This window comes from Macaca fascicularis, chromosome 9, assembly GCF_037993035.2.
Source record: "Macaca fascicularis isolate 582-1 chromosome 9, T2T-MFA8v1.1".
NCBI lineage: Eukaryota > Metazoa > Chordata > Mammalia > Primates > Cercopithecidae > Macaca > Macaca fascicularis.
In genome coordinates this window covers 66314516-66335663 of record NC_088383.1, presented here as the reverse complement: position 1 = coordinate 66335663, position 21148 = coordinate 66314516, and the positions used below count along the sequence as shown (strand labels likewise).

Genomic DNA, 21148 nt, shown 5'->3' with positions numbered 1-21148 from the left:
TGCAAAGAGAACACTTCAAATCTACATTAGGCATGTAGGTCAAATCCCTGCAGCCTACTGGAACAGCTCCTGTAACAGCCAGCCTTTAAAGACCCAGTTATTGGAGCAAAGTTTATTTCTTACCAGGAACAGGCCACTCATCACTTGGAAAATGTGGTGTTCAGGAGTGGCTCCCTCCCCGACGGTGTCAGCCCTGCAAGGATGACCATGCTGGTTTTGTCTTGGTATCATCATGCAGGTCCCAGCCTGGAGCTGGGGATACACTGAAGGCTCTGTTAATCATCTTCATTGGAGGGGCAGTCTTGGGGTGACAGAGTTGCCTGCTGCCAGGTTGGGTTGTAGTGTGTTCCTCCCTATCTTCAGGCACAGCTCTCGATCCCAAACTGGGGAGCTTCTATATGTGCTGCCCTCATCTAGTACACATTTAAAACAGCTGCTCTAGGGAGCATTTCCTGACCAGCTTGCCACCACCACCACCACCTCCTCCTCTCTGCCCTCCAGCACCTATTTGACTACATTTAGTGAAGGGGGTCATGTTCTGAGTCCCCTGAGTCAGGCACAGGTCCCACTCTGAGTTGGAGTTGGTCTCCACGGCCTCATTCTGGGTGTCTTGCATGCAGCAGTGCCCTGAACATGTAGAAACAAGTCTTCAGGTGCTTGTCTCCCACAGCAAAAGCCTTTTTACCCCATGGGCTTGGCAAGCGAGCCTGTGCACTGATGGATTGCTGGGTGGGTTGCTTCAACCTTGCTGATCTCGGGAGGCCACAGGGCGCAGCCCAGTCCTCCTGAAGTCTGGAGGCACAGCACCTTGGCGTGGGTTCTTGTTCACGTTGGGAATACTAGTGTAGATTGGGCCCAGACTCTCCACATTTGTTTGCAACTGGGTGAGGAAGAGGCTCTGATGTGCTCTTACCAGGGGCGTGTAAAAGGATGCTGTGTATAGACATTTCTTGTGGACTTAGATTTTCAGAAACAGGCCTGTCATGATGATCAGGGTATAGGGCGTGTGCACCAAGCCTGCCTTGGCCTAGCATCCTCCCGTGAGTGGGCAGCTTCACCTTCAATGGCAGAGGGAAGTAGGTTGGGACATCAACTTGGAAGCCAAGGTGCCAGGCCTCCTTTTGCCTAGCCGTTTGAGAAGTGGGGGTGGGGTGGGTGGCAAGTGTGGGTGACCAGGCCCTGCCTCACCTGGGTGGGCAGGTGTTGCCCTGAGGCTGCTGGTGCAGTTGAATGAGCTGCCTGATGAATCATTCTGAAAATCTCTAATGGGTGCTGGGCGTGGTTGCTCATGCCTGTGGTCCCAGCACTTTGAGAGCCTGAGGCAGTAGGATGGCTTAAGCAGGAGTTTGAGACCAGCCTGGGCAACATAGGGAGACCCCATCTCCCTATGTAGCTGGAACTGCAGGTGTGCACTGAAGCGGGAAGATCACTTGAACCCAGGAGGTCAAGGCTGCAGTGAGCCGTGACGGTGCCACTGCACTCCAGCCTGGGTCACAGAGTGAAACCCTGTCTCAAAAACGTAAAAGTGAAAATCTCCAATGGGGCCCAAGGCCTGAATGTTTTGTTTGCTTTTTTTTTTTTTTTTTAAAGAAGGACCACAAACTCTGTGTTTGAGTTACTTGATGCCAGTTATTTTGTAGAATCTCCCTTAATTTAAGTTTGTTTGTTGTTTCCTCATGGTTAGATGCAAGATTTGCAGTTTTGTCAGGAATACTGCAGAAATGGTGAGTCCTGGGTACATCCCCTTGGGAGGCACATGATGTGGGTCTGAGTCATTACCGGTGATACTAACAACGATCACTTGCTTATGGTGATGTCTGCTGGGTTTCTCTCCTCTAGCTTACTGTTTTGTTCTTTTGTGAGTGTCCTGTGGGGAGATACTTTGAGACTATGCAAATACAGTATGCTATTTCACATCAAACTCATCACTGGTTTTAGGACCCATTGCAGATTCTTGGCACAGTCGGTTGTTTCTGTCATGGGTGTCGAATGCGATGATTTAATTCCATGATTCCTCCTACATTTATCATTTAACTATACGGAACTGCTGTAGCTATGTATCATTGTGCTACACAGAACTTTTCCTTCTCTCCTGTTTGTTTATCTCTCTGTGTGTATTAGAATGGGCTCATGAATTCTTATTTTATTCAATGAGTTAAAATCCATTGTTATTATTGTTTATTTTGCCACTCAGATTGTTCCAGATTTGGCCAGTGGGGGCTTTTTCAAGCTGCTGTGAATGACAGCTCTTCAAAACATGCATTTCCAGGCCTATTACAGTTCTGTTGAACTAGTGGCCATAAGATTCTGGAGGCAGCTCCTTGAGCCTTTCTGCTGTCTTGTGGAGCGTGGCATCAGCCGCACTAGGCCCGTGGTTTTTAGTGTGCACCTTGTGAAGTCTCCCTTTCCCCAGCCACCTGAAGATAAAAGTGTCCTGCTCTGCCTGCCTCTATGTTGGGTTTCTGGGTCAGAGTTTCTTTGAACAAAGCCTCCTGTAGCTTAAAAAATAATAAAAATAGTAAGCTTGGAAGTCACTGGACTAGGTGACCTCCATTCCAGGCCCAGTGCTTTTCCTGCTGAGGCCTCCCCTGACCCACATCCACCCACTCTGCTGCTTTCCTGATGACAGCACTGAGGTAGACAGAGGCCTCCTCTCACCAGGTTAATGAGGGGGCCCCTCGGTGTCCTGAAACTCAGCAGGTTTTGGGTTGTGGGTTTTTGGTGGTGGAAATTCATAGTGCTTCAGTCGCTAATATCAGGGTTTTTACAGGATGCCAGGCACTGAGACCCTCAGGCCCATTGGAGAGCCTAGTGGAGCTCAGGGCTGGGGCCCAGCCTCTCCTGTGCCTCCGCGTGGAGGCTGTCCAGAGCTGGCGGTCAAGGGCTTGATGACCTTGGAAGCCGGGGGCCCACCTTCCCCACACTGTGCCAGGGTAGTGTTTGTTACCCTGTGATAAAGTAGGGGATCCAGCCCCCTTGACATTGTGCAGCTGTGTAGTGACTTCCCACAGTAAAGAGTCAAACTTCTTCACCCCAGTGAGTGGTTGCTGCCACCATGGTGGGTTTTTTTTTTTTAAATTACTTTTTTTTTCTCTTTTGATATAATCCATAGGTTCACATGCCACGGTGTCTAATTTTGCAGTGTTTCTGGTGGCCCCTGGGTGTGGTGTTTGGGTTAATGAGGGAATGGATCAGGGATGTACATGGACAGTTCTGGCTCTAAGGGGTGAGTCAGAGGGAGCCGAGCCCCTCCTTCCACCCTCAGAGGGTGAGATTCTTGTGGGCAGCTGAGCAGCCTGCCCTGGCCTGCCTTAGTGATTCTCTCTCCTACTGGGGCACACTCCCTTTCATATTCGCCTGCCTCCTCCTAGGCTTCTCTCCCTGGGCCTGCCTGTTCCTTTGGCCTGTGAATGTTCCCCAGCACCTAGCGGGCTCTAGAGACCCCCTTCTTAGATGGTAGGAATGTCCAGGCCCCAGGTGCTACTGGAGGTGCAACAGGAACTCCACTTTCCTTGGGGGATGTGGCTGCCCTTCCCTGGGATGGGCCTGTGATCAGGTCAGAGGCCAGTTCTGGGAGCCTCAAAGGCCAGGTGGTGTTGAAGGATTGGCTTCAGAGAATGAGAGGGAAGGAGATAGCAAGGATAATTTGGCGGCATGGGGTGTAGCTGAGGATATGGGTGGCGGGTGTTGTCATTGTCAGTTGGGTCCTTAGGAAAAAGAGGGGCCAGAAGAGGGGTCGGGTTAGAAGTAGAGAGCTGGGTAAGAGACCTTCAGACCTTCCCTGTGAGGTCATGAGGAACTGACCTGTGCCCTCAGGAGGGGACGGGAGGGGAGAGGAGGGGAGAGGAGGGGAGAGGAGGGGAGGGGAGGGGAGGGGAGGGGAGGTATTGGAGCGAGAGGGGTTTAGGAAAGCTCCTGAGTGTCTGGGTGGGTGAAGGCTTAGGGATTCCAGGTGGGGCCCCTTGGTCCATGCTCTGTCTGGTATTTGTGCCTCGTGCTTGTGTGGAAAGATGCAGATCTCTGGAACCGTCAGCAGAGTAGTGTTGGAGGGTTGTGAGGCATGTAATTATCCCATAGGAGGGGCAGACACTCCAGGGACGTCACTCTAGGGAAGCCTGGGGAGCTCACAGTGCCTCTGTGCAGGGTCAGGCCACATGGTTTGGGCCTGGCTTTCCCAACACTCAGTTCACTTTTCTCCACTGTCGTGTCATCTGGCTTCCTTCCCTTGGGGCTTCTCTCCCCTCTTCCTCCTTCATGACCTTTTATTTATATATAAAAAATGAGCCTGTTGTCTCAGAGCTTCTCAAATTTTCATCTTATTCAGGATCTTAGTGAAATGCAGATTGAAGGGAATTGAGATTCCACATTTCCAGCAAGCTCCTGAAATGGGCATCATCCAAAGAGGGCAAGGTGGAATCAGGGGATGCCAAAGAACTGGAGGTAGAAGGAGACCCTGTTGGAGGGATGCAGGCAGCCATCCTCCCCCTCTGAAGGTCCCTGTGGGAGGAGCCAGGGGCCTGACTCCTTTGGGTGTGGGGCTGCCAAGCACTGGCCGGAGTTTAATCTGGATCCAAGATTAAACAGCTGGTTCTTGAGGGAGTTGTTGTGTTGCAGTGATGTTTGATAGAGCTAATCTGGCAATAGGAGAGATAATGAGCTTTTCTGTAAATCTAAAAGTTTTGGGCTGAGCGTGATGGCTCATGCTTATAATCCCAGCACTTTGGGGGAGACTGCAGAGGGAAGATCTCTTGAGCCAGGGGTTTGAGACTAGCCTGGGCAACATAGTGAAACACTATTTCTAAAAAAAAAAAAATTAAAAATTAACTTGGTATGGTGGTACACACCTGTGGTCCCAGCTACTTGGGAGGCTGAGGTAGGAGGACCATGTGAAGCTGGGAATTAAAGACCCTGTCTCTAAAAAGAGACAAAAAGTTTTAAGTTAAAGGTCCACTCTGTTCTGAGTTGATGTTCTTTTTCTGCCCCCTTTCCCCATCCTTTTTTTTTTTTTTTTTTGAGACAGAGTCTTGCTCTGTCCCCCAGGCTGGAGTTTAGTGGCGAGATCTTGGCTCACTGCAAGCTCCGCCTCCCCGGTTCACGCCATTCTCCTGCCTCAGCCTCCCGAGTAGCTGGGACTACAGGCACCCGCCACCACGCCCGGCTAATTATGTTTTTGTGTTTTTAGTAGAGATGGGGTTTCATCATGTTAGCCAGGATGGTCTCGATCTCCTGACCTCGTGATCTGCCCGTCTCGGCCTCCCAAAGTGCTGGGATTACAGGTGTGAGCCACTGTGCCCGGCCTCCCCATCCTTTTTGTTGTTGTTGTTGAGACAGTGTCTTGCTCTGTCGCCCAGGCTGGAGTGCAGTGGCGCGATCTCAGCTCACTGCAACTTCTGCCTCCTAGGTTCAAGCAGTTCTCTGCCTTAGCCTCCCAAGTAGCTGAGATTACAGGCGCCTGCCACCACACCCGGCTAATTTTTGTATTTTCAGTAGAGACAGGGTTTCACCATCTTGGCCAGGCTGGTCTGGGACTCCTGACCTTGTGATTGACCTGCCTCGGCCTCCCAAAGTGCTGGGATTACAGGCGTGAGCCATGGTGCCCGACCTCCCCATTCGTTTTATACAGTCATCACTCCATTGTCCAAGGGTGTTTGATTCCAGGACACACCTCCTCCACGATGCCAAAATCCATAGATGCTCAAGTCCTTAATATGAAATGGTGTAGTATTTGCATATAACCTTCACATATTCTTTCCTAAACTTTAAACCATCTCCAGATTACTTAAAAATATCTAATACAGTGTGAAAGCTGGCTGGGTGCGGGGGCTCATGCTTATAATACAAGCATGTTGGGAGGCTGAGACAGGCGGATTGCTTGAGCCCAGGGGTTCGAGTCCAGCCTGGGCAATATAGTGAGACCCTGTCTCTTCAAAAAATTTAAAAATCAGCTGGGCATGGTAACACACTCCTATAGTCCTAGCTGCTTGAGGGGCTGAGGCAGGATTGCTTGAGCCTGGGAGGTCTAGGCTGCAGTGAGCCAAGTTTGCACCATTGCACTCGAGCCTAGGTGACAGAGCAAGACCCTGTCTCAAAAACAAAAGTAAATGCTATGGAAATAGTTGTTTACTGTATTTTTTTTTTTTTTTTTTTTTGAGACGGAGTCTCACTCTATCGCCCAGGCTATAGTGCAGTGGCGTGATACCGGCTCACTGCAAGCTCCGCCTCCCAGATTCACGCCATTCTCCTGCCTCAGCCTCCCGAGTAGCTGGAACTACAGGCCCCTGCCACCACACCTGGCTAATTTTTTGTGCTTTTAGTAGAGACGGGGTTTCACCATGTTAGCCAGGATAGTCTCGATCTCCTGACCCCGTGATCCACCTGCTTTGGCCTCCCAAAGTGCTGGGATTGCAGGCGGTTTTACTGTATTTTTTACTTGTATCTTTTTTTTTCCCCCCAAATATTTTTCATTCCCAGTTAGCTGAATCCATGGATACAGAACTGTGGTTGCAGAAGGCTGCCTGTATTAAATCTCACAATTTCTGTAGGTCAGAGGTCCAGGCCCAGCATAGCTCAACTTATTCCCTCCTTAGGGTCTCACAAAGCCCAAATCAAATTGTTGGCAGGGCTGTGCTCCTCTCTGGAGGCTCTAGGAAGAATTCACTTCCAGGCTCATTCAGGTTTTCAGCAGAGTGCAGTTTCTCGCTACAGTAGGACTGAGTCCTTGCTGACTATCAGCCAGGGCTACTCTTAGCCTTTAGAGCCCCTCACTGGTCCTTGCATGTGGCCCCTCTACTCAGATCCAGCAACAGTGCATCAAATCCTGCTGCTGCTTCTCTGCCTTCCTCTTCTGCCCTCAGCTGGGAGGAAGCTGTGCTTTTAAGGGCTCATGTAATTACATTGGATTGCTCAGATGATCCCCCTATGTTAAGATCAGTTGATTAGTAACCTTAATTACATGTGCCAAGTCTCTTTTGCCCTTTCTTTTGTGTAATAATAGACTATACTTCCTGATTTTTTCACTTTGCTGAATAAAAAGGTGGCAATTAAAAATACTTTGAAATCTTCCTAGAGGTCTTCTGGGTAAAAAATAATGGTCTGAGTAGACACATCTGATTTTGCTTTCTCCTAAAACCCCACATAAGATAAAGGGAGTTGTAAAAAAGAAATCAATGCATGAGGACAGGGAGAATGAGAAATAAAACAACAGCAAGAAAAATTTTGCAAGCAAAGAGTACATGAATGATTCGGTTTATAATGTAGGAGTGGAAGGCATGAGACTTTTTGGTGGGGGGAGGGGAACGTGGGCATCAGAGGTTGCTGAGTACAAGAATAGTTTGAAAGCAGCTGATGCAGTTATATCCTTCGATCCCTTTCCTTCCACCATGATGCTGGGTGTTGGCCTCTCCGACTTTAGCTGCATGTTGCACATTTCTGCAGAAGGAAAAACCAAGGGCCTAGGAGCCTCCAGGTGTTCTTGGGAGTTAATATAGAGACCACTTCCATTCTCTAGTCTTCTGACCCCTTTTAGCTTCTAGAACATTGACAGCCAGGCCCTTAGAGATGAAAAGGGTCCTCACTGTGGAATCTAACCAGCCTAAGATGGGAAAACAATACAAATGATGCTCACAGCAAGGATTTCCCAGCAAATGACCCAACCAGATCATCCTACACAGAAACTTAGCTGCCCAGGGACTCAGAGCTTCCAGCTAGTTCCTGAGTCATTCACTCTTAATCATGAGGACTGCCAGGGATTACTAGATGGCTAAAGAAAGTGCCTAATGAAGGAAAGCAAAAGAAATGAAAAAAAGCAATTTGAAAGGAAGTCTGTTTGGAGAAAAGAACATTTTGAAAAAAATTATCATATCCATGAAATAAGAACAGGATACAATAAAAAGGAACAATTAGAAAACAAAGTTATCTGAAAATTAAAAAAAAATAAGGGCAGAGCAAAAATATCAGTAGTATTATTAGAAAATAAAGTTCAGGGAGTCTTTCAGAAAATAGAGCAAACAAATGAGGAGGTGAATAATAAATAACGCAGAAAAGGTAAGAAAATTAAAGCATCAGCCAGGCTTCCCACATCAATTGATGGGAACTAACCGAAAGGGAAAACAGAAGAATGCAGGTGGCAAAATCATTGAGGAAAATATTGCCTGAAATAGGTTATTAGCTTCTCTATGGAGGGGCCTATGGAATGTTGAGCCAAGTAGAGGAAGGCAGACCCAAACTAGTACCCTCAAACGTCAATATGCTTGGGAGAAAGGGGTGATACACAAGTTACACAGAGAAAGAAACAGGTCAAGTACAGAGATCAGAAATCTGAGTGGTTTTGGGCTTCTCGATACATCTGAATATAGGAGGTAGGGGAGTGATGCCTTCATCATGCTCAATGAAATTGATCCCCAGCCTAGAACTCTGCACACAGCCAAACTCATTCAAGAGTGAAGGGATCCTGTAATCCCAGCACTTTGGGAGGCCTAGGCAGGCGGATCACTTGAGATTAGGAGAGTTCGAGACCAGCCTGGCCACCGTGGCAAAACCCTGTCTCCATTAAGAATGTAAAAATTAACTGGGTGTGGTGGTGCATGCCTGTATCCCAGCTACTCCAGAGGCTGAGGCAGGAGAATCTCTGGAACCCAGAAGGCAGAGGTTGCAGTGAGCTGAGGTTGCGCCAGGGTACTCTAGCCAGGGTGAAGGAGTGAGACTCTGTCTCAAAAAAAAAAAAAGGAAGGTAGAATAAAAATGTTTCAGGCCGGGCGCGGTGGCTCAAGCCTGTAATCCCAGCACTTTGGGAGGCCGAGACGGGCGGATCACGAGGTCAGGAGATCGAGACCATCCTGGCTAACACGGTGAAACCCCGTCTCTACTAAAAAGTACAAAAAACTAGCTGGGCGAAGTGGCGGGCGCCTGTAGTCCCAGCTACTCAGGAGGCTGAGGCAGGAGAATGGCGTGAACCCGGGAGGCGGAGCTTGCAGTGAGCTGAGATCCGGCCACTGCACTCCAGCCTGGGCGACAGAGCATGACTCTGTCTCAAAAAAAAAAAAAAAAAAAAAAATGTTTCAGACATACTGGATGTGAAAAACTTGCCTTTCACATTGAAGGATTTCTCCATGAAGATGAACAAAGACCGGATCTTCTTTAGGGTGTATCCCAAAAGATGTAAAGGGAATTCTGTGCATTGGTCCAGATGGAAGGACCTCCGAAGGCCCCAGGAGGATTTCTTTTTGAAGAAGAAATACGAATAAAACATCAGATGTGAAAAAACTCACTGAGAGTAGATTTAGACAACTGATACCAAAATTTCAGTTAAAAATTGATAAATTCATAGAAAATTAAGCAAAACAAGAAGTTGTACGGGAGAAGAAATGAAATCATGTGTTATCTTGCTCACTCTGATAGCTCATATGGTCATAATAAGGTCAGCTATGAAAATTACTCCAGCCAGCACTGCAGTTTAATCAGTGGAGAGATTGGAAAGGACAAGCGTGAGGGGTAGCTTGCAGGGAGAGGGATTTGTGGGGAGTAAATGGTTAAGTCCTCCTCTTCCAAGGTAGAAAGTGGAGTGCTAAAACTGAAAAGTTGGGGAATAATACAAAATGGTGCGATCTCGGCTCACCACAACCTCCGTCTCCCGGGTTCAAGCGATTCTCCTGCCTCAGCCTCCCAATTAGCTGGATTACAGGCATGGGCCACCACGCCTGGCTTTTTTTTTGACACGGAGTCTCGCTCTGTCACCCAAGCTGGAGTGCAGTGGCACGATATTGACTCACTGCAAACTCCGCCTCTTGGGTTCATGTCATTCTCCTGCCTCAGTCTCCCGAGTAACTGGGACTACAGGCACCCGCCACCATGCCCGGCTAATTTTTTGTATTTTTAGTAGAGATGGGGTTTCACCATGTTAGCCAGGATGGTCTCAATCTCCTGACCTCGTGATTTGCCTGCCTCGGCCTCCCAAAGTGCTGGGATTACAGGAATGAGCCACTGTGCCCAGCCGGCTAATTTCGTATTTTTAGTAGAGACGGCGTTTCTCCATGTTGGTCAGGATGATCTTGAACTCCTGACCTTAGGTGATCCGCCCGCCTCAGCCTCCCAAAGTGCTGGGATTACAGGCATGAGGCACCGCGCCCAGCCTATATGCAGACATTTCTAAGAGATATTTGGGTGTAAACATCAAGAGTCAGCTAGAAGTTGGAAGTGTCACCTAGAAAGGGAAAACCTGACCTAAGGGCTGGAATCTGCTGTTTTCTCAACACGGTTTTTACAGTAGTTGATTCTTAGATTATGTGCAGTTATGATTTTGAAAAATGAAAAGAAAAAAATCTGTAATGCACGGCATGTGATGGAGGACATATTTCACAAAACTCATTTTAATTTTTTTGAGATGGAGTCTTGCTCTGTGGCTCAGGCTAGAGTGCACTGGAGCAATCTTGGCTCACTGTAACCTCTGCTTCCCAAGTTCAAGCAATTCTCCTGCCTTAGCCTCCCGAGTAGCTGGAATTACAGTCGCCCGTCCCCACACCCGGCCAATTTTTTGTATTCTTAGTAGAAACAGGGTTTTGTCTTGTTGGCCAGGCTGGTCTCAAACTCCTGACCTCAAGTGATCCGCCTGCCTCAGCCTCCCAGAGTGCTGGGATTATAGGCGTGAGCCACTGCGCGCAGCCTCCACAGAACTCATTTTAGTTGTGCATGTGAGTGTGTGTGTGCACTGGATTGACTTTCGTTAAATGTATTTCTTTCTATGGGTCATGATAAGATTTGAAAACCCTTATTTAGTGGTTTCTCATTGTCAGTTCACTTTTCTTTTCCTTTATTTTTTGAGATGGAGTTTTCGCTCTTGTTGCCCAGGCTGGAGTGCAATGGCGCGATCTTGGCTCACTGCAATCCCCGCCTCTCTGGTTCAAGTGATTCTCCTGCTCAGCTTCCTGAGTAGCTGGTATTACAGGCGTGAGCCACCACGCCTGGCTAATTTTGTGTTTTTAGTAGAGATGGGGTTTCACCATGTTGGTCAGTCTGGTCTCGAACTCCTGACTTCAGGTGATCCATCTGCCTCAGCCTCCCAAAGTGCTGGGATTATAGGCGTGAGTCACTGCTCCCAGCCAGCCAGTTCACTTTTCATAATTCTGAATTGTTGAGATATTTTACAGTTGAGAATGTGCTACTTTTTTAATTTAAAGAAGGGCAGAAGGGAGGAATGTTACAGGTGAGTACAACACTGAAGCCGAGCCCTGTTTATAATGACTGCCAGCCTTATCATATTGTAGCCAGCATTCTCCTCCCCAGCAGGGGCACCCCCCAATCAGCAGTGACCCCATTTTCATTTATAATACAAGAGTGGTAATGGTGTGACGCTGGAAACCTTTTTGGAAAATCACTTGTAAGTCCACCACCACTCCATGCAGCCATTTTCATGCTCTTAACGTTCCACTTTGGCCTTTAAGCACATGCTTACAAATTGTCCCATAATTGCAAACCATCAGGTTCGTGTTTCACTTAATGCATATCCTTTTTCTGGAGGCAAATTCTTAGTCATTAGTTTACTGATTAAGGGTGTGACTTTTTTTTTTTTTTGGTGGTCAATGTTACCATGTTGCTACCAAATGGTAGTAACACCATTTCTGCTGCTGCTAGCAAGGAATAAATGTTTTGCCACAATAGTAGTGGTAATTTTGTTAAATTAAAAAGTATAAAGTAGGCCGGGTGTGGTGGCTCACGCCTGTAATCCCAGCACTTTGGGAGGCTGAGATGGGCGGATCACCCAAGGTCAGGAGTTCGAGATCAGCCTGGCCAACATGGTGAAACCCCCTGTCTCTACTAAAAATACAAAAGTTAGTTGGACACGGTGGCAGTCACCTATAATCTCAGCTACTCAGTGGGCTGAGGCAGGAGAATCACTTGAACCCGGGAGGCGGAGGTTGCGGTGAGCCGAGATTGCGCCATTGCACTCCAGCCTGGGAAACAAGAGCGAAACTCCATCTCAAAAAAAAAAAAAAAAATGTATAAAATAGGCCAGGCATGGTGACTCACACCTGTAATCTCAGCACTTTGGAAGGCCGAGGTGGGTGGATCGCTTTGAGCTCAGGAGTTCAGGAACAGCCCAGGCAACATGACGAAACCCCTATGAAAAATAAAAAAATTAGCCGGGCCTGGTGGCATGTGCCTATGATCCCAGCTACTCCAGAGGCTAAGGCTGGAGAACCACTTGAACCAGGGAGGCGGAGGTTGCAGTGAGCTGAGATTGCACCATTGCACTCCAGCTTGGCCAACAGAGCAGGACTCGTTTCAAAAAAAAAAAAAGTGTGAAATAGTATGTCTGGATTGTCTTTCAGTTTTATTTCTCGTGACATTGAATATTTTTCCTTTTTTTTTTTTTTTTTTTTTTTAAAAGACTGGGTCTTGCTCCGTCACCCAGACTGGAGTGCAGTGGTGTGATCACTGTTCATCACAGCCTTGACCTCCCGGGCTCAAGCGATCCTCCTACCTCAGCCTCCCAAGTAGCTGGGACTTCAGACACCACACCCAGCTAATTTTTGTACTTTTTGTAGAGATGGTGTTTGGCCATGTTGCACAGGCTTATTTTTCCATTTGTTATGTTATTCTTCCCTTTATTATGTTATTCTTTCCTTCGTGTATGATGTTCATATCCTTTGTTCATTTGTATACAATGGGAGTCTTTTTGAAGTATGACTCTCTCTGTAGGTTGCAGATATTTACTCTGTCGTAATTTTTTCAGCTGCAGATACCATTTGTGTTTCCGTTTTTATTTTAATGTTACTTTTAATCATGGGGATTTTTTAGACTTGTTATCTGTTCAGGCTTGGTAGTGTTGTGCTTTTAATTGGTTTTTCCTGTTGCCTCAAAAGTTGAAGGAGGGTAAAATGGAATTGAAAACCCTGTTCTCTGGGTGTGGTGTTTGCGTGCATGTGCGTATGCCCTTTAAATCTGTAAATTGTTATTTGCTTATTATTTAACTCCCCTCAAGTTGCTAACCAGTTATCTCACCACTGTTAAACAATTCTCCCTCTGCCCCATTTTGAAAAGTTGGTATTTTGATGAACATGTGCCTGCTTCCTGCCACACTGATGCTTTATTTTCTATCATGTTCTTAGAGTTGAGACAGTTTGAGATCTTAATTTTTTTTTCTGTGCACACAAAATAGCTTTTGGAGATTCTTCCTCTGCTGGAATGGTACTTAACGTTTGTGAAAAGTTTACCCATCTCTACTTTCAGGAAGGTTCTTAGTCGTGCGCGTGTGTCTGTGTGTGTGTGTGTAAGATAAATGGTGTTGGTGTTCATTGTGGATGCGTCTGCTCATAGAGGGCTAATTTCTGCCTTCCTTCAGTATGATGTGGTTTAGCAAATGAGGTGAGATGCTAGGGACCATGGTCATTTCGGGAATCATTTCGGGTCAGATCTGGGTTCTAGTTTCAGCACTACTGCCTTATCAGCCTTCTTGCATTTTTGCGTAAATGCGCTAGTAGCTCCGTTGGTGGCTCACGAATGCTCAGTCCTTTTTTCCTCCCTTGGGATTCTGAAGCCTCCGAGCCACACCTGTTGTGCAGCTCCATCATTACCCCTCCACAGATAGAAGGCCACCATACACTGTGTAGGAGGATGTGGCTTAGGCTGGAGTCCAAATGAGTCTCCCATTTACCTCCCTCAGCTTAAACTGTGTGGAGACAGGATCTGCCAGCCCCATGGAGGGTCAGGACCTGCTTTTCAACCTGCTGACCAACAGAGCAGAGAGGGACAGAGTGAGAGGTGCCTTCCCTCCCTCTCCTGAGGTCAGGTGGGTGGCAGGGGTGGGGGAGGGGGTGAAGGAAAACTGAAATGTTTCCTTGCAACAGTTCTTGCAATAGTTTCCTCTTCTGTGGGCTGAGGATGGGGGAAAAAGTGTCACTGGGACAGCCCCACCTCTAGACCTCATGGGGTTATCCTGGGTTGTACAAAAATGGCCAAAAGTGGTATAATGCTGGTGGTGCATGTGCTCTGGGTTGTAAGTGGCACGTGTATCAGGATACGTTGTCTGAGTGTGGCATACCTCTTCTTGGATGAGAGGGGGTGTCTTCCTAGTTATTCCGCAGTGTGGCCCTGGCTAGTGTAGTTTCGAGTGTTGATGTTACCAGGGAGGGAGTGAGGGCTTGGAGTTTAGGGTGTGGCTATGAGAGTCTCTGATGGGTGTAAGTGTGGATCCCAGCATCTGAAAGCAGAATTGTTTCCTGATTGGTCATGAGTGTTGGGTGGAAGGTGAAACAGCAGATGGTCAGGGAAGCCAGGCGCCCCATGGAGAATCCTTGCTCCAGAGTGCTGGCCTCCCTGTGAGCTGCATCCCCCTGAAGTGTTCCCTGTAGCCTTTCCATGTTCTGTGCACTTAATGGTTGCGAGCTGCAGGAGACCAGGGACCATCAGGTTGAGATTCCCTGTGTTGCCACAGGACAGTCATTTTGCGAAGGCCCCGGGCAGGGGAGCAGAGGTGAGCCACCAACACTGCGGAAAGCACACAGACACGTTTGCTAATGAGCTGGTTTCTTTGTGGAGCTTTCATCAAGGAGGAAGGGGGAAGTTTGGCTTTTCTTACTGCTTCCGGAGAGTTCTTTACAGGGTTGGGTTAAATGAGGTCAAAGGAGCACTCCCTAGGATCCCAAGGCATTCGATTCCATGCCTGACCAGCCCTCCTCAGTTCCTGAGGCCCAGCTCCCTGGGGGGCACAGCCTTCTACTTTCCAGGCTCCTCTGGGAACCATGAGAAAGAGGGGGGGCAGGATTGTCTTGTCCATAAAAAGGAACAGAGTTTCTACTGCTTAGAACATTTTTCCGCCTCATAGGGCGTTTCCAGCTGAATTGACAGTTCTCTGTGATAAACGTACTTGAGTTTTAGGTTAAAAGTTTTTTTTCATTCTATATGCATTAATCCAGTCATGGATTTATAGTTGGGTAGCCCAACCCTCCCCTGAAGGGGAAAAACAGAACAATTAAAAAAGCCAAACCATTGACTGGGTGTGGTGGCTCATGTAGGTAATCTCAGCAATTTGGGAGGCCCTGGAGGGAGGATTGCTTGAGGCTAGGAGTTTGAGACTAGCCTGGGCAACATAGCATAGTGAGACTGCTATCTCTACCTACACAAAAAATTAGCAAACCAACCCAGTGCTGTGGGGCCCTGTAATCTGAAACAAGCTGGTGAATGTTAGCTATAGCTACCATTAAGTTAGTTGCCTACAAGGAGCCCCTCTCTGTGAATCCGTGTGCTGCATCATAGCTCACGGGCCCATCTACCTTTGTAAGATCCCCCAAGGGGACTGCTGCAGCCCTTGGTGCCTAAGCTGATACCTGATCTGCTGGGCATGGGTCTGCTGGCATATCAGTATCATGGTGGGGGCGGGGGTGGGGGACTTGTCAGAAATGCAGATTCAGGGCTCCAACACAGACCTCCTTACCAGAACCTTGTGTTGGGGGCTGGGATCTGTATTTAGAACAAGTGATTCCGATGCTGCCAGCCAACCCCCTCATGCCAGTGACATTAGGGGTAGGTCACTAAGAGCCCCACTTTAGTTGAGGATGCTGAGGTCCCGAGAGAGCAGGGACTTGGATGGGCTGAGGTCATGGTGCTGGAGGAAGGCGCCTGTGTCTCTACCTGAGAGCTCCTTTTCTCCCTGCAGCCACTCTGTGTGGCCCAGACAGTATTTAGGCCTCGTGTGTGGCCTTGTGTCCTGTAGAGTCCTTGGGCAGCAGGTGGTTGTGTTCATTCTTGGAGGCAAGTTTTATGGACGTACTCTTCTGCTGGTGGGGTGGTGGTAGGGCAGGAGGTGGGGATGGGGCAGCTGGGTAGTGGTCTGCCTGTCGTTCTCCCCTGCCGGTTCCTGAGGTCAGACAGAAGGAGGGGCCAGTGGATGAATGGTGGTGTCTAGGCTGTGCCTGTCAATTCCACACCGTGGGAGAGGTGGAGCGGTCACAGGTTCCGTTTCCAGAGGAGTGTGGTTTCATGTCCCTTCTTGGCACTTCTTTCTGAGAACATTGCAGAGCAGCAGCCAGCCGGCCGTGGCAGCCTCACAGGAAGGGGTTTTGCAAGTAGCCACCACGTGGAAGCTGGTTTCTCACTGGCGGATGTGGGTCGGTCGCCTCCTCACCTCTAGGGTGGCCTTGTCTGCTTTCGCCTTGTGCTGTGTTACTTGCCTCACCTGGGAAGCTGGGGGTGAGCAGGGGGCTGGCATGGGACCACTGCCCTGTGGGCCTCTGATCCTGTTCCTACCTGTCCACTTGAGGCACTCTGTCCTTCCTTGCTGTTCAGCCATTGCACTGGGGGGCAGGAGACCGTGGAGGACTTAGGGGTCCACCTGGATTGCCACTGGGGTTCAAAAAGGAAAGCAGTAAAGGTAGCCCAGGCCCTCAGAAAAGTCCCTCAGAAATAACACCCTTCTGTGGTAGGATCTCTGAGGTTGCTTTGGGGGTTAGACACAGATAAAAATCAGTGGCCCCACCCTTCACTCTGTAGTTCACAGGGTCTTCCCATGTAGGCTGTGTAGTCCAAGTTTCATGACAGCCCTGGAGGACAAAGCTATGGCTATGGTCTGGGTTGAGGTGGGGGGGCGGGGTGCGGGTGACAGGGGAGGGAGGGAGCAGGGGGATGGCTGCTGGCTCCAGTGGCCTTCCTCACCTCTGAGGGCTGAGCTTCAGAGGTTCTCAGAAAATGCTGCATGAATGAATATGGAGCCCTCATCTTGGCTTTTCTCCACTGGGCACAGTTGGATCATGTCCAGACCTGCCTGCATGTTCATCTCCCAAACGTGGCTCTTTGTGGTCGAGCCCCTGTTTCTTCTGTTGGCTCTGGTGCGTGGAAAGAACGTGGACTGTGAAGTCCCCTGTCCTTGGTTCCAATCCTGGGCTATCACTGCTCTCTTGTCCTTGGGCAAGTCATGTGATCTTTCTGAATGGTTTCCTAAACCATGAAGTGAAAAAAAACCAATTCCCAGTCGAGAGGTGATGAGATCAATATTTGGGAAGGCTCCAAGCAGAATTCTTGGTACTTAAAAGACACTTAAAAAGCATCTTTCTTCCTTCTTTCAAAAATGTCTCTTATCCTTTCATTTGTTTTTTGGAGAGCTGATTCAACCTGAGTTTTGCGTTACGTATACCTAGCCTTGGTAGTAGGCCTCTGCTTGGACCGGTAAAGGGTCATGAGGGAAATGATCGGGAGCTTTCTGGAATCTACCTATGAGCAGGTTTTGGGGAGAGGTTTTAACGCTGAGCCTGTCATCTCACTAGTCACACATCTCTCCGCAGATTCTGCTTCTCAGAAGATGCACTATTATAGATACTCTAACGCCAAGGTCAGCTGCTGGTACAAGTACCTCCTTTTCAGCTACAACATCATCTTCTGGGTAAGTGGATGAGAGTGGCCACATTCCCTTGTTTAGTCCTTTATTCACTAAATTATGGTTTTCCACACACTCTTAATTTGCCAGACACTATGTAAAGCTCTGGGATAAGGTGGTGGGCAGGGTCAGTGACCCCTACCCTCACAGAACCAGTTGCAACTGTGGGGATGGGGGAAGGCCGAAGGCTGAGGTGATTGAAAGCCAGAGTAAGGCCAACCCAGCCTTGGGGGTTCAGGAAGTCTTGGGACTCTGACCCAGATTCCTGTCTGTCTCCCTCACCTGCCCCCTGTTCCGATCCTGGAAGTGCCCCAATGAGACATCAGCAGCAACGTACTTTGTGTGAATCTGACTATGGGCCAGACCCTGTTTTAGGTTCTGGGAGGTGATAGCAGACAAGGGCAATAAAGTGCTATTCTTATAGTGCTTATGTGTAACCAAGAGGCATGTTAGCCTCCTGAACAACAGGACAGTGAGGGAGATGCTCCTTAGCTAGGGTGGCCAGGGAAAGGCATTCTGTGGAGGTGACTTGTGGGCTGAAAACTGAGTACTAATGAAGAGGCGGCCAAGCAGGGATCTGGGGAAGAATGCTCCAGACAGACAGAATGGCAGCTGCAAAGGGCCTGAGGCAGGAATGAGCTGTGTGTGTGCAAAGGACAAACAGAAGGCCATGTGGCTGGAGCTGAGTAAGTGGGAGAAGGGACACAGATAGGGACAGAGGCATGCAGGAGCCGGGTCACAAAGGATCACACGGGTCTCAATAAATAGTTGGAATTATTTTTTACTGCTTTAAATAATTATTGGAAGGCTTGTAAGTTGGGTGGTGTGATCTGATTTTGGAGTGACTGGAGAGTCACTCTGCAGAGTGCCCAGGTTCTGAGATGGGATTTGGGATAGAAGGGGTACATTTAAATTATCTCATAGCCAGCCTCAGGGAGATACCATTTCCTTTGTTGTTGACTGTCCTGGAGATGGAAGTCTTGGCCAGCCACCATCAGAGGAAGGGCTGGACCAGATGAGAGTGTGGAAAATGGGTGTGTTGACTGAGAAGAGGAGAGGTCTGAATATTGAGCCCTAGGATGCTAGAGGTTGGGTCGAGGAAGAAAACCCACTCCCAAGTTGGCTGAGAGCGAGTGGTCCGAGGTAAAGGGAAGACCAGGAGATTGTGTGTTGTAGAAGCCTTTAAAGTAGAAAGGCACAGTCAACCATGGTGCAGGGAGGCGAAGAAGGATGAGGACAGGACATTGGTAATGGCTTAGACAAAGTGGAGGTTGTTGATGAACTTGAAGAGACCACTCTGTGCTCTGGGTAGCAGATCGGGGTGGGTGGATAGAAACCCAGCTGGAGTTGGCTGAGGAGCCAGTGGGAAGTAAAGAAGTGAAGGGGATGACTCTTGACAGTTCTTCCAAGGATGCTTGCCTTAAAGAGGAGAAGAAAAGTTGGACACTGGCTGGAGATGGTCAGGGGGTTAAGGGAGATATAGCATGTGTTTATTGCCAGTGAGATTGGTCCAGGGAGAGGCAGACATTGATTCTGTGCAGGAGGGCCTGGGGACATGATCATGCACAGAGGCTTTTAAAACCATTAAACATAGTTTATGAATATCTGTGTGGGTGTAGGTGGAGAAAGGAGGACAGAATGAGTGGCCATGATGTCATATTTTGCTTCTACTGCAGATTTGGCATCAGCTATGGGGACTGGAACTCTTGAAAACAAGGCAGACTTACTAAGTCTTCTCAGCCTTGCAAGCTTGATTTTACAGCCTCATCTCCTGGTGATTTATCTTAGTGTGTTTGGGGATTTTCTGTCCTAGAGAAAAATAAGGTGGGATTCAATGGCTTGGTCTTTTAGCCCACATCTTTTCCTATGCTCCGATAATTTTGCACCAGCAACTGCATCATTGTTCCTGAAATAGGGCATTGCTGGATATTTGATGTGGTGCCTCTGGGTCCCTCTTAATGTGGGATTCCATGCTCCATCCTCATGATGTTTGGCTTCTCAGAGCAGCATTGTTCCCTGTCTGGAGAGCCCCTTGGCCTTACCTGGTGTTCCCCCTCCACCATCCTGCACCCCCAGCCAAGTATATGGTGGAGGGTCACTGGGCTAGGCAGGCAGTCTGACACTTGGACACTTGGACACCCAGTTGCTCCCTTCTGTGGGTGTGCTGCTTGGCTTTGTGCCTCAACCTCCGACTCTCATCTTAATTTCTGCATCTAGAGCAACACTCTTCCATTACCGCTGTGGCTGAGGGCCCTGGTGTCTTCATTTCTTCAGAGGGTTTCAGGAGAGAGTTTTTGACACCAGGGAGCTCTACTAACTTGCTCGGTAACACATTTGCCGCACTATATTCCAGTAGTGGGGCGCATGAATCCAGCATGGTAGTAAGTCTGCTTGGTGGTTGAAGGGTGCTGCAGTGTTTTCCGCCTTTTGCAGATTTGGCAATGTGTGTGTTGAAAGTTAATCATTTTTCAGTTAGTGTGCGTTGGGGCAGAACAGGAAGGAACAAACAGGAACAGCCAGGAAGACCAAGCATGAGAGAGCTTGGTTGGGAAATAAGAGTGGGAGGCCAAGTGCCTTGCTTAGGGGGAAGCTGCTGGACCCTCCCACTGGGTTCCTGGTAGTGATGTGCAGTCTTCATTTGCACTGGAGCTGGCAATGTGGGGTGAGGCCTGACACTGGGGCGCACAGCCCTCTGGGAAGCTCATGGTGTAGCAGGAGTGTGCCGGGCTGGCTCTGGGCACCCAGGGTCTCCCTGAGCTGAGTGACCTGGCTAAGCTTCAGTGTTTTCCTTGTGACATAGCACTCTCAGCTGCCTAGTGTCTGCCTCAGGTTGCTGAAAATGTATAAAGTGGAATGCCCAAGCCCTTACCTCTTCAGATAAGTTTTCTTTTTTTAAAATGGAGAAAATATAAAAGTAGGATAATAAAATGAGCTCCATGTTCCCACCATCTAGCTTATTTGATTTGTATCTCCCCGCCCAACCCTTTGGATTATTTTGAAGCAAGGCCCAGGTAGATGATTTTGCACAGTGTTTTTATTTGTATTTTGTTTAATGAATTAACAGTGAGCAGTGGTGCAGAAGGATTGCACATGCTGATGGTGGACACTGGGCTCAGCAGGCAAGTTTCAACGTGCAGAAGGCAGCTTGTTGCTTCTGTGACCAATTCTAGGTGTTGGAACAAATATGATGTTTTATTTAGTAGTTTGCCCTCACTTAGAATTATTTTCATAGGCTGGGCGTGATGGCTCACGCCTGTAATCCCAGCACTTTGGGAGGCTGAGGCGGGCAGACCATGAGGTCAGGAGATCGAGACCATCCTGGCTACGGTGAAGTCCTGTTTCTACTAAAAATACAAAAAATTAGCCGGGCGTGGTGGCGGGCGCCTGTAGTCCCAGCTACTCAGGAGGCTGAGGCAGGAGAATCGCGTGAACCCGGGAGGCAGAGCTTACAATGAGCCAAGATCACGCCACTGTACTCCAGCCTGGGCGACAGAGTAAGACTCTGTCTCACAATAGCATTCTTTATAGATAAATACCCTTTGGTCGCTAATAGATTTTTTTTTAAGCTCTCTGACTTCGGGGTCAAGGTTTCCCAGGGATTGTTAAAACCTGCTTGGGATAAGAAATGTGGATGCCACTGATGTTTGCGTGTCTGTTCTGAACCTCTTGGTTTACAGAATGAGAATGGAATGGGCTTCATGAGGTTCTTATCACAAGGATATTAGGGAAAATATGCTTCCATGCAACATAGCTTTTTGAGAGCGCTAGTGTTTTTTTACTTGTTAA

The 21148-nt window shown here is 48.4% G+C and overlaps 1 protein-coding gene across 6 annotated transcripts in view; it reads left to right on the top strand.

The window, feature by feature from the left end:
- TSPAN14 (tetraspanin 14) overlaps positions 1 to 21148 on the top strand; it is a 64450-nt gene that overhangs the window by 17113 nt on the left and 26189 nt on the right. For 4 of the 6 annotated variants that reach the window (XM_074001663.1, XM_045399974.2, XM_074001664.1 and 1 more), the window contains exon 2: positions 17271 to 17368. In XM_074001663.1, coding sequence (XP_073857764.1) covers positions 17288 to 17368 — 81 coding nt within the window. In that variant the 5' untranslated portion in view covers positions 17271 to 17287. Of the gene's footprint in view, positions 1 to 1684; positions 1725 to 17270; positions 17369 to 21148 lie in introns of all 6 variants that reach the window. The other 2 variants (XM_065520811.1, XM_065520809.1) reach the window with 1 other exon arrangement.